This window comes from Astyanax mexicanus, chromosome 6 (assembly GCF_023375975.1).
Source record: "Astyanax mexicanus isolate ESR-SI-001 chromosome 6, AstMex3_surface, whole genome shotgun sequence".
Lineage (NCBI taxonomy): Eukaryota > Metazoa > Chordata > Actinopteri > Characiformes > Acestrorhamphidae > Astyanax > Astyanax mexicanus.
This window is the reverse complement of record NC_064413.1, coordinates 14,633,354-14,646,093: the sequence shown is the minus strand read 5'-3', so window position 1 is coordinate 14,646,093 and position 12,740 is coordinate 14,633,354. Positions and strand designations below refer to the sequence as shown.

Genomic DNA, 12,740 nt, shown 5'->3' with positions numbered 1-12,740 from the left:
GTTAGGAACTAGTCTTAGCCTCAGATGCTCTGCCCACACGTCAACAGAGCATCCTATTTTTGTTTTTAACAAGGCCACAGCTATCAGGCTTTGCCAGTTGCATTCTGTTTGTCTGTCTGCACTTTTTTGTATTCTGATTCCCATGCAGTGTTTATCATTTCAAAAGGAAACTCGATACATTTTTTTATACATTCTAGGCAGCAGAACTGAACAGATGCCTGCACTGAACAACATTTAGAAAAACAAGCCTTTCAGAGCAAAATGCTGGCTTCTGAAAAGGTCTAGACGCCCTTTGTCTTTTTTTCTGTTTTTTTTTTCTATTGATAAGCAGTAAGCACAGCCTTTGCAGCTAATCAAACAAACAAAAAATTCAGCAAATCAGAATGCATAAGAAGTTTTTCTTTTATATATATTTTTACATTGTGTACAATTGGTTCAGCAAATTTTAAATTCATACTGCAGTTAATTGAGCAGAATGTCCTGTCATTGTCACCTACAGGGGTTGGACAATGAAACTGAAACACCTGGTTTTAGACCACAATAATTTATTGTGGTGGCGGACAGTTCTGGTGGAAACAGGAGAGTTGAGGTGCACATTGAATTCTGCCGTGATTTGATCAGCCGTGGTTTAATGTTTTTTAGATACAATCCGGGTTAGCACCCGAACATCCCTTTCAGACAGCTTCCTCTTACAGCGTCCACAGTTAATCCTGTTAGATGTGGTTCGTCCTTCTTGGTGGTATGCTGACATTACCCTGGATACTGTGTCTCTTGATACATCACAAAGACGTGCACCAACAATTTGTCCTCTTTTGAACTCTGGTATGTCACCCATAATGCTGTGTGCATTGCAATATTTTGAGCAAAACTCTGCTCTTACCCTGCTAACTGAACCTTCACACTCTGCTCTTACTGGTGCAATGGGCAATTAATGAAGATTGGCCACTAGGCTGAAACCTCCCACACTAAAATGGCAGGTTCAGTTTCATTGTCCAACCCCATGTATGTGGGATGCATCTCTTTTTACATGGCATTGATTGGTTTGTAGAATGTTGTCAATTAGGGGAGATGACTTTCCAGCTGTTGTGCCAGATTTTACTCCCCTGCTGTAATCTGATTCCCTTCAAGGTCACACATGTCACAGAGTGTAACAGATTACTATGAAATTGCTTCTGTTTCTGTTTATAAATAAAGGTTAATAGACAGTCACATTAGATACAGAAATCACTGTTGTATATCTGATCTGTATACCATACTGCTCTTTAAGGCCAGCATATTTAAGGGCGAGTTGTATTTTAGCAGAAAACTGGTTCTTTCACTTCTTCTATTGTTTAATGGCTGAAAAAAGCCTGCTTCAACCTCCTGTAATTGGTAATTTAGGTCAACTACAAACATATTTTCACTCTACAAATTTACACACTACCTCTTTTGGTTGGAACAAATGTTGGTTATTTGGTGCTGATCATAGTTTGCAGCACCCTTAAGGTTTGCCTTTTTCTTTACAGAAGACCTCAAGATCTGAAATGTTTTTTGTACATAAGAGGACTATTTTGTTGCTGTCCAATGAAAAACAAGTATCTCCAAAACAGCAACTTTACAGGAGAAAAAAAAACAATGTAAAAGGAGTTTATTTCATGTAATTTTGAAGTATTTCTATTGGTCCATTCATCAGGGACAGTTTGTCTGTTCAAACTGTGTAGTAAACAAAAATAGATAAAAATGGAGATACTGGGTTTTCTTTGGACAGTGATGATTTCCAATTTGTACATGATGTTTAGCTCATGTCTGTAAAAGCCATTGCAAAATGTTCAATTTGTCTCTTTTCAAATTGCATCTTGTTTGCCTATGTATTCTGTTGCATACATTAAACGTTGAGTATTGTGAAGAGGTTGCAGTTAGGGCTCCTTCTTGAGACAGGTTGGAGCAGCATTAGCATTAGCAGCGCTTGCTCTTTCTCCGTTCAGAGGTGAGTATATCGGACTGTAGCCTGTCCGTTTACCATGTTAAAACAAACTAAGTGGGAGAAACCGTTAGCTGATAGCACCCTGGCTTATCGGGACACTCAGGGTGTATCTCTGTCGGGCAGCTCTGTGCTGCTGCTACTGACCATGCTGTTGAAAAGATTGGAAATCTAAGCTTACTGTAAAAAATGGGAGAGGTTTTCAGGAGAGATTTTGTTTACTTCCCCCAGCTTCCCTATTAGAAGAAAAACATGGAAACATCCTTGTTCCTTTCTAATGTCACTTAAATTGCGCTTTATAAAACCTTATGTAATAACCCTTATGTATGAAAATCGACCAGAAAATAGACGTTCATTGATAGTGCACCTTATTAAAATATGGTACTTGAAGTTCCTTCTCCCAACCTAACTTCCCAAAAATCTCTAACTTATATATTTTTGTGTCTATAACACATACAGTACACATTGCAACCTTTTATCATCTAGTGGCTTCCTTTCACAAAACAGGAAGCACTAGAACTTCAGCACAAATACCCCCCTATTCTTTTAAATAATCATATGGTAATTGCATAGTCTGGACTAACCAAAAATATATGTGTGTTTCAGTGCCCAGGTGGGTTTGTCTGCAGCAGGACGGAGCAACAGTGTGGGTGCGGCCCCGGTGGAGGACATGCAGGCTCTGTCCATCACTGCTATCTCTGCCACTGAGGTGGAACAGCAGTATGAGCTGATCGGTCCATTAGGGAAAGGCACATATGGCAGAGTGGACCTGGTGGCTCACCGCACGCAGGGTAAGTGATTTCACACTGTTTTACTAATGCATTAATGCATTTAGTGTCAAAGAGTTAAATACATTCCTGAAAATACATTCCTACATTCTATAATCAGTGCTGGTGACAAAACAAACAGAGATATTTCATTGGTCTGGGGTTATTATCACAAGACAAGAATTGAGATTTAGATACAGATATCGAGTGTAATTAATGTTTTTTTTGTGTGTGTGTTTTTGTGTTTTACAGGCACAAAACTGGCTCTGAAGTACGTGAGTAAGAGCAAGACCAAGTTACGAAGTTTTTTGAGGGAGTACAGTCTGACAGCGGCGCTGGGCTGCAGTCCCTTTATCATTAAAGTTTTGGACATTCTGTTTGAGACAGAAGAAAGCTATGTGTTTGGCCAGGAGTATGCACCTGCCGGAGACCTGTTTGACATTATTCCTCCTCAGGTAATAATACATACACTGTACAAAGGGTATAATCAATCAATCAATCAATCAATCAATCAATTAATCAATCATAATTTATTTTAACTCGGAAGTACATTAAGGGTGCTACATTTACAATATAGCCGAGCATTTACAATACAAAAGGGATTATTAATGAAAACATTAAATAAGAAAAATATTTTTAATATTTATAATTAATTATAATAAATTATAATATTATAATTATAATACATAAAATAAATACACATTTTAAATAAATACATTTAATATAGATAAATAAAAAATATATATATATATATATAAATAGGTAAACCTAAATACAATCACCATAAAAAATAAAAAATACAACACAAAAAGTAAAGCATTAATCACATTTAAAAATAATAATAATAATAAAATAGTAAAAGTAAATGATAAAATAAAAAAAAATAAAAATGATAAGAAATGGTAAAATGAATAATAATTAACTAATATCATAATCAGTGTAAAAAAATATATAAATGCGTAAAATAATGAAAAAAAAAGTACGAACAATAAACATGTAAATAATAATAGAAAGGATAACTCAGTTAAAAGAGTGACAGGCTTTCTGATGGTGATTAGAAACTGATTGAATGATCCCAGCTGGTGCACTGTAGCTAAAAGCATGTTTTCACAGTTCACTTAAAACTTTTGGGACATGACAGGTGATCCAGCCACTAGAGCGAGTCTAATATGTATTATTATTTATTGATTAAATATTGATATATTAAAGTATCAAGATATTTTGTTTTGCAATACCAAAAAAACGTCGCCACCTGGATTTAAGTAAGTAAATGATGTGGGGTTGATGCTGCAGTTGGTCAGGTGTAGGTTCAGCAATAGTATGAAAGAATGAGGTCAGCTGACTACCTGAATATACTGAATATAGAGCAGGTTATTCCATCAATGGATTGTTTTCTTACATGATGCACGGCCATATTCCAAGATGAGAATGTCAGGATTCATGGGGCTGGAATTGTGAAAGAGTGATTCAGGGAGCATGAGATCATCATTTTTACACATGAATTGAGTGAGTTCACCACAGAGTCCAGACCTTAACCTCATTGAGAATCTTTGGGATATGCTGAAAAAGATAGCTGTGCAAACAGCAAAAAACTGTTTGTGAAGTCTTACGTTTTCAATTCTGATTTGATTCACTTTAATTTAGTGTCACAGTAATGAATTGGCCAAACACGGCTACAGATTGAGGCTGCAACGTCAAAAGAAAATAAACTCTTGACCATGTCTGAATAACATGCCGTTTTTTTCAGCGAGCTGAAGCGTATTCTCTGTGATAAGCTCATCTGCAGTCTGAGCTCATTCATAGCTCCTGAGATTCTGGCTGGTATTAAAATTCACTAAAAGTCACTTTTACCTGCTGTGTGAAGCTAGCCTAATTTCTACAGTTTTGATTGACTGTCACTTTTTTCAAATATTTATTTCTTAAAAAAATCTTGCAGTCTTCTTCACTTTAACAGTATGTGGTAATTCAGTTTGGAGTAATTAGAATGTGTCAACACAGACACATCTTGGAACACTATTTGTGCTAATATGTAATGCGCACACTGTAACCATAACAACCCTGCTTTTAGTGAGCACATTTCTTTGTGCTTTTCAGAATATTTGGTGGCAGTTAGAACCAACTTGCAGCTTTTTCCCATAGGATTAAAAGTTATTTGCTGACAGCTGAGAAGAAAAACTCCTAGCATGGACACCACAGGCAGAAACATGGAGACAAACAATCTTGAACATTCCAATTCTGTTTAATCCCTGCTGCTCCAGGCAGAGGTTTCAAACATTGGATTCGATTCAGAGTGAACACTAACCAGTTTTGGACAGGCCTAGCTATGCAATCGGTGGGTCACGGCCTTCTGATACGCACCCGCGGCGACAAGCCAGCTACATTAGCCTTGTATCTCCAGTTCTAAACTAAAGATTTGGGGTAAGGGGAAAATTGTGTAACTCTTTTCTGAACTGTCACTTCCAGTAACTCAGAGTGCAGTTAGCTGTCACCATAAACAGTCTGCACTCAGATCAAGCACTGAGATCAAACAGGGTCTCTACTGCCTCATGATACTATCTTTATACAGAGTCTGATTCACCAAATAATCGCTTCTTTCTTTCCTTTATATCATGGTCATCTTTCGCTCTCTCAGACTCTGTTTCTCGCTCATTCTTCACTTCCCTCTCTGGTCTCTAAACCTCATTTATTTTGCTGCGAGTCAAAGCTTCTTATAATTACATAACCTCCTTACGCTAATTCTTCTCATCCCAATTTTTCCCTCAAAAACACTCTTCTAATCCTCTCCCCCTTTCTCCTCCCTCTCTCTGTATCTCTTTCTTTTTTCCTCTACCCCCAACCCCCCAAATCTTTCTCTTTCTCTATCTCTCTGTCTCTCTGTGGTTCAGGCTGGTTTGCCGGAGGACATGGTGAAGCGCTGTGTGCAGCAGCTGGGCTTGGCTCTGGACTTCATGCACAGTAAAAGTCTGGTGCACCGGGACGTGAAGCCAGAGAATGTGCTTCTTTTTGACCGCGAGTGCCGACGTGTCAAGCTGGCGGACTTCGGCATGACACGGCGTGCGGGCAGTCGGGTCAAGCGGGTCAGCGGCACCATCCCATACACGGCTGCTGAGGTTATATTTTAATCATTTTCACTAAGAATACCAATAAAATATGCTTTGCTGTATATGATGAATTGGTAGTTCTTTTTTAGTTCTAGTTCTTTGTTTCACATTAAAAGTGAAAAAAAAAACATGTAGACTGAGGCAGTTGAGTAATATTACAGGATTGTAAACAAAAATGGCTCTGGTTACACAGTATTATGTAGTTCTTGCGAGCATTCCCGTCCCCTGCATCACTAGAGTAACATAGTGCAGTTAGGAGCGTGTCAAGGCTGGAGTAGCAATACTGGACTTTTAGACTAATTTACTCTATTAATACTTTATCAATATTGCAATTAATACTGAAGAAATAAATTATAGAAATAAATATATTCAATAGGATTTGAGCAGAGGCTAAGCCTTCATATAAGTCACTAATGTATGAAAAGTACTTTAAACAAGATTGGACACAAAAAAAAAATCTGTTGAGGTGATCTAATATAAGTAATGCCTTGCCCTAATAAATAAAAATACATAAATGGTGAAGTGTTGAAAGCATCAGTTAGAATGCCAAGTCTGAATTTTATGAAGGTGCACACCCTTTAAGAGCTTTACAAAAGAGGTTGTGCCTTACATAGCCGGGAGCTGCCAATGTTAGACCCTGAAGACAAGCTTTTAACCATCTCTTCTTATGTCATGGTAGCATGGCTGAACCTGCATTCTGTCCCACCACTTTGAAATATGAAGAGATACGCATTGTGTTATAAAGCTCTGAAAAAAATTAAGAGACCACTTTCAGACCTCAAATAATGCAAAGGAAACAAGTTCGTATTTGTAAAGTTTTAAGAGTTCAGAAATCAATATTTGGTGGAATAACCCTGTTGTTTTTTAATCACAGATTTCATGCATCTTTGCATGTTCTTCTCCACCAGTATTACACACTGCTTTTGGAAACTTTTTGCCACTCCTGGTGAAAAAATTTAAGCAGTTCAGCTTGGTTTGATGACTTGTGATCATCCATCTTTTTTTTTTGGTTATATTCCAGAAGTTTTCAATTTTGGTAAAATCAAACTCATCATTTTTTAATTGGTCTCTTATTTTTTCAGAGCTGTATGTACAGGTTTTAACCTCTCATTATAATAATGATACTTGATTACATAATGTGTTCTGTGTTAATACAGGTGTGCCAGGTCACCGGATCGGAGGGCATTGTTGTTGCGACCACCCAGGACGTGTGGGCGTTTGGCGTGCTCCTGTTCTGCATGCTCACTGGCAACTTCCCCTGGGAGGCAGCGTTACCCAGCGATGCCTTCTACGCCGAGTTCCAGCGCTGGCAGAGAGGGGCTTGCCCACCGGGTGCTGTGCCCTCACAATGGCGCCGCTTCTCCGACGACGCCCTGCGCATGTTCGGCCGCCTGCTGGCGCTGGAGCCCGAGCGCCGCTGCGGCGTCAAGGAGGTCTTCTACTTTCTCAAGTACGACCTGCTGACCCACCATCGCCGCAGAGCTTCCTGTAGAGCCTCCAGGGGTTTGGCTACACGTGGCACCGCCCACAGACACGCAGAGCCCTCCCCCCCACCGGGCACAACCTGCCTGCGACCCACTCCTCTCAAACGTAGCATCCTGTCAGAGCCGCACTCCTCAAGGGAGGAAACTTCTAAAAGCCCCTCCCCCAATCGGCAGGACAAGAGTAAGATGGTTATGGCCACGCCCATTGAAATCTGCGTATGAAACTACCCGTTCCTTCCAGCTTTAGAAGAGGATTGCTCAGTGCCAAAAACTGCAAAGAGTCGGCCCTCTGCTCCTTTCACGTCATGCAATTCGTAAAGGGATTTCCAGCACTGACCCGCAGAACTGTAGCTTGCGCTTGAAAGACGCTTAAGGGCAGATTTACTAAAAGAAGTGGACGTTTTTGGAGAGCAAATCTAATGTAGCTTGAAAGAACTTCCAAATTTAGGCTATATTTACATGTTTTTGTTTGGCTCACAGTCCATTTCTGCTTAATAAGAGATCTTTTTTTTTTCAAATTAGGATTCAAACTTAGTAAAATTAGTAAAAATGTTCTTTATTGCTCTTTGTGAAAATATGTGATAAGTTTGCTTTTATTTGAGAAAAAAAGAAATATTCCAACATCAATCAAATATTTCAGTTCATATTTTTTATTCTTTTTGTTTCAAAACATTTCCAGCTAGTGGTTTGTGTTAAACTTTCAGGTTTTTCTTATTTACTTACGGTCACCCCTGGTAAATCCAGTAGGTGATTTAATTATTGTTATCTACGCTATGGATCTAGCCATATTTTAATAGTTCGAGTGTCAGCCTAATTTTGCACCAACACTTTGTTTTTTCCTCTCTAGCAGAGCTCCCTCTATTATCTCCTAGACTTCATTAACAAACTTTATTCACAGACAGTAAGTAATAGAACAGTTTCTGATCTACATTTTGGAATTATTTTACAGTGGAATATTAAAATGTAGCAGCAAATATATGGTTTTAGAGCTTTGTTTTCTACTGTTTTTGCTCTTGCAACCAGAATCATTCCAGTTTTTTTGAACTTGTGAAATATTGTGTTCTATTCTATCCATGTGTGGAATTATGGCTGGTTAGAAATGCTACAAAAAATGGAAATGTTATAAGCCAATATTTAGCATTAAGGTACTTTGATCAGGATAAACAAACTGGATCAGGGTACTGAGCTTTGAGGGTAAACTGCTATAAATTCAAGCAGCATTGATCGTATGGGTGGTAAAGGGCTGTTTGGCTTGTTTAGTAAATTGAAAATGTCAGGTTTTAACACCAGAACAGGTTGCCAAATGTTAGTAAATCCTCTCCACAAGCTGACGTTAGCTTGAGGTTGGATCTTATTGGAATATGTGCGATTATATTGGGCGTTATTAACACAGAACAATTCTGTGCTTAAAATGTGTTATAAATCTGATGTAGAACAAATTTAAGAAAATATTAAAGATATTGTTGGCTTAAGACCTAATGCAAGTCTAATGCTTCCTCTTCTGAACAGGAGCAAGTTATAATAGGAGATAGCACTTTTAGGACAGTTTTAAAGAAGTTTTAAAATGTTCAGTCTCTCCACCGATTTAATGTGTCTTCTGACTTTTTACGTTTCTTTGGACTTCCAGCAAATCATCATCATTTTAAAGTTACAGTGAAGAGCGTTTTCTGAGGAGGCCCTCTCCCTGTCATGTGACTCATTCAGCCAGCCTATCCAGGGGCCAGTGATCTCAGAAGCGTTTTCACAAATGGAACCATGTGATGAACAGGAAACGTATACTCTTTGGTTCAATGAGAACTCAGTACCAGAGAAACACCATGAGGACCCCACATATACTGGACACTGCATCACTCTCCTTCACCAGGACTTGTATATGATAAAGCATCTGTAGATGACAGGGATTCTTCTTATGTATGTGTGTGTGTGTGTGTATGTGTGGGACTGTAAGTATGTATGTGTGTATTTAATAGTTCTATACAAGCACAAGCTTTCTATAAATCATGTAAGGATCTGTTTGGACTGTGGTTAAGAGAGATGATCAGATTATGTCTGGTTGTAATGAGCCAACACCAGTAGTCTTGTACGTGTAAAATGCTGTGAAGATGCTACAAAGGGTTCCTTCTTTGATCAAAACTGAGAAATGTCTTTTTTAATCAAAACTGAAACCAGAACAAATGAAACCTATTGGCTAAAGGCTGAATACTCAACAGGTTTTTTTCCTCAAAATTTTGATTCTTTTTTGCCATTTTGCCATTTTCGTCTATACATAACCTCCCAGCAGACCTACCAGCAAAGCACAATATGATTTCAAATAAATTATTCACGATTAGTACACATTTTTGGTGCATCCTGTATATGCCATTTCTGTAAAATAAATACATGTTTGGACCTATTTAATAGTAAAAAGCCATTTTGAGATCTAAGCGCTGCCACTATGATCGGTCAGATCGCTGGTTCGAATCCTGTTATGTAGCTTGCCATCAGCTGCCGGAGCTCTGAGAGAGCACAATTGGCCTTGCTCTCTCTGGGTTGGTAGATGGCGCTCTCTCTCCCCTCATCATTCCAAAGGGTGATGTCACTCAGCACAGGGCGTCTGTGAGCTGTGATGCTACTCGGCAATGCTGCATCAGCAGCAGTTTGAAAAGAGGTGGTGGTTGACTTCACATGTGTCGGAGGAGGCATGTGCTAGTCTTTACCCTCCTGGTGTGTTGAGGTGGAGTCCTAGGGAAGTCCTAATAAGGGGAGTCCTAATAAGTGGGATGGGTAATTGAAGAGAAAAAAAATAGGGGAGAAATGGGAGTCCGAGAGAGCCCAATTGGTCTTCGTGAGTGGGTGGGTTGAATTGGTTCTGCTAAATCTAGGAGAAAACTGAGTAAAATGTTTAAAGAAGTCAATGTTTTTGTACCATTTACCAATTTAAAGGTTCTTCACACTACAATTTGTAATTTGTGAATTCTTTGTAGCACCTTTAACATTTTTTGCATTCTCTAAGCATGATTTGGAGGTCAGTGTTTGCTGGAGCACTCACTGTCAGTGTGTTTGATCAGGTAGTACCACTATGTAGCTTATTTTTTATTTTTAAACCAGAAGAAAGACTTTATTAATTATATTCTGCACAGAAGTGAACTGTAGTAGCCTGGACATTAGTTTCTAAAGCTTTGAATGGTGGAGTACTGTTAAACTTTTAGTAGTTAGAATATTTGGGTGAAAACACAAAGCTGTAAGGGTTTTAAAGCACTGACACTAATAAGAATAGTTTGAATAAATGTAGCACAGGGGTAAATGGGAACAAAAAGTGGGTGCAGGGGTTGGGGTGAATGGGCTATGATGCTGCTGTATTGTATTATACAGCTTTATAATACACATTATTAAACTGAACCCATGAAGGGCCCATGTCTTTATATTTGTCTTGATTTCTTTGTTTTCTTGAGGTCTGACACTTGTGTGTTTATATACCAAAAAAAAAACATTTATTTTAATATTTATTTATGTATTTCAGCCTTTCTCTACCCCTTACAATTAAACAGGCTGTTTAATGTTACTGTGGCTTTAAGACTGGTTATATGGATATGTATGTAAATCTTCTGATTGGCTACTCTGCCCTGTGCCACATTTAGAAAGCACTTCAGACTGAAAAACTCTTCCATGTGAATGACCGCAGCTGGGCTGATTTAGTCTGAATACTCTCATCGACAAGAAATGGTTGCAAAAATAGATACAGACTCGAAAAAGTGTCTGATTGCAGTGCTGTTCAGAAACAACCATAAATGATTAAATATATAGATGGTATATTGGCAATTCTTGGTCATATTTATCGTGCTACTTATACAGAAGTAGCGTTTCAAACATTTGTAGTCTAGCATGCCAGATGGCTGAGCATGGAGTTGTAGAGGTTCCTAATGGAGTGCTGCCATAATTCATTCCATGCAGCTTGAATATTTTGAATATTTTTATGATAGTAATTAGATTGAGAGCGTTTCCAATAGATCCTTCTGCTAAAATCCATTTTTCTTGTTCTTTGTGAAATACTATAGGTTTCTCTGAGTTGTATATGCATGCTGTAAACGAAACTGTTTCTCACTAGTTAATATTAGATATCTTGTGTAAGTAACTATAGGTTTAAATTGGATCTCCGGTTGATTTTGCATTTTACCGAGACCACAGTTATACACTTGGGAAGCACGGTTTGACAAGGCAGCACAACTCAACAGAACACCAGTCAAAGCAGGCGCCGTTCACGTTGGATTTTATGATATAGATAGAACTCTGGAGCTTCGACGTGGTGAAACTGCCCAAGCACAGAATCACCAAGTCTGAGGTGAGAGTTTAGTAAATGTTATCAATGCCACGGGGAGGGGGGTAATTCTGTGCGCCCACAGGAGAGCGACGCCGCAGTGGGCAGCCTACGCTCACACCGCGTTTAGCGAAGTTTATGGGTTACCTTTAACTAGCACTCAGTGATATATTTTTAACTAAGGCTGTATCTCTGAAAACATTTTGTTCTTTGAGTTTTAGAGCTGTACATTTGACTGGGGGAAGGCAGGTAAGTGTTCTGATATTTAAAACGAGGAATTTAAAACTGTACAAGAGGTTTATTTAAAGCCAAATATCTCTGGGCACCGCCATCTTAAATTTAACTCACAATATGTCAACCATTGAGCACTAAGAGTAAAACTTTTTGAGCAATGTTTATGTAATTTATTGATGGTTCTTTGCATTCTAGTATCAACAGTATCCAGATATTTTCAGCAACATTTGGAATTCATGCATTTCCAAGGAATTTTAAGCTTGCAATCTGCTCAACTATCCTACCTAGTCATTTTTGCTCAATGGTTGACTTATTGTGACTTAAATTTAAGATGGTGGCACCTGGAGATTTACCTACACTATGGGATGTAAAACAGTGGCTTTTAATAAGCTTCTTGTGCCGTTTTAAAGTTATTAATGCCTCGTTTTAAATGTCAGGGCTCTCCGGATTCTACCAGTGAGGTGTGGAGCTACTTTGAGCCTGAATAACAGTAGAAAAAGCAATTTATCTGCGGGGCATGCCCTGTATCATCCATTCTAAAAGCCTGTTTGGGCAAAGTGCACAAAATACTGAATCTCAGAAAGCTGTGAGAGAGTAAAGGTGGGGTAAATAACAAAGGTAGGTACTTTTTTATCATGTTTTTTTTTCACATTAGAGTTAACCTATAAGCTATTGCTTAAACTAAGTATGTTTCCCTAATAACACGCACTGATCATTTTAGTAAACTGATCAGTTAGTAAAAGTAGTACCAGAACAGGGTGCAAAAATTAGTAAGTAATCAGTTAGTAAAATATGAAAGATATTGGTCCTTTAAATACTAACAGTAGCTGAGCTGAAAATAAATCAGCACTTTTATTATTATAACACATTGAGCCTTGACTTTTACCCTGAAATAAAAAC

The 12,740-nt window shown here is 38.4% G+C and overlaps 1 protein-coding gene across 1 annotated transcript in view; it reads left to right on the top strand.

Annotated features, from left to right (window-relative positions):
• sbk1 (SH3 domain binding kinase 1) overlaps positions 1 to 10,713 on the top strand; it is a 32,270-nt gene extending 21,557 nt beyond the window's left edge. The window contains exons 2-5 of the mRNA XM_007256804.4: positions 2,567 to 2,751; positions 2,980 to 3,182; positions 5,613 to 5,837; positions 6,986 to 10,713. Coding sequence (XP_007256866.3) covers positions 2,567 to 2,751; positions 2,980 to 3,182; positions 5,613 to 5,837; positions 6,986 to 7,534 — 1,162 coding nt within the window. The 3' untranslated portion in view covers positions 7,535 to 10,713. The remainder of the gene's footprint in view (positions 1 to 2,566; positions 2,752 to 2,979; positions 3,183 to 5,612; positions 5,838 to 6,985) is intronic.
• Positions 10,714 to 12,740: the final 2,027 nt, after the last annotated feature.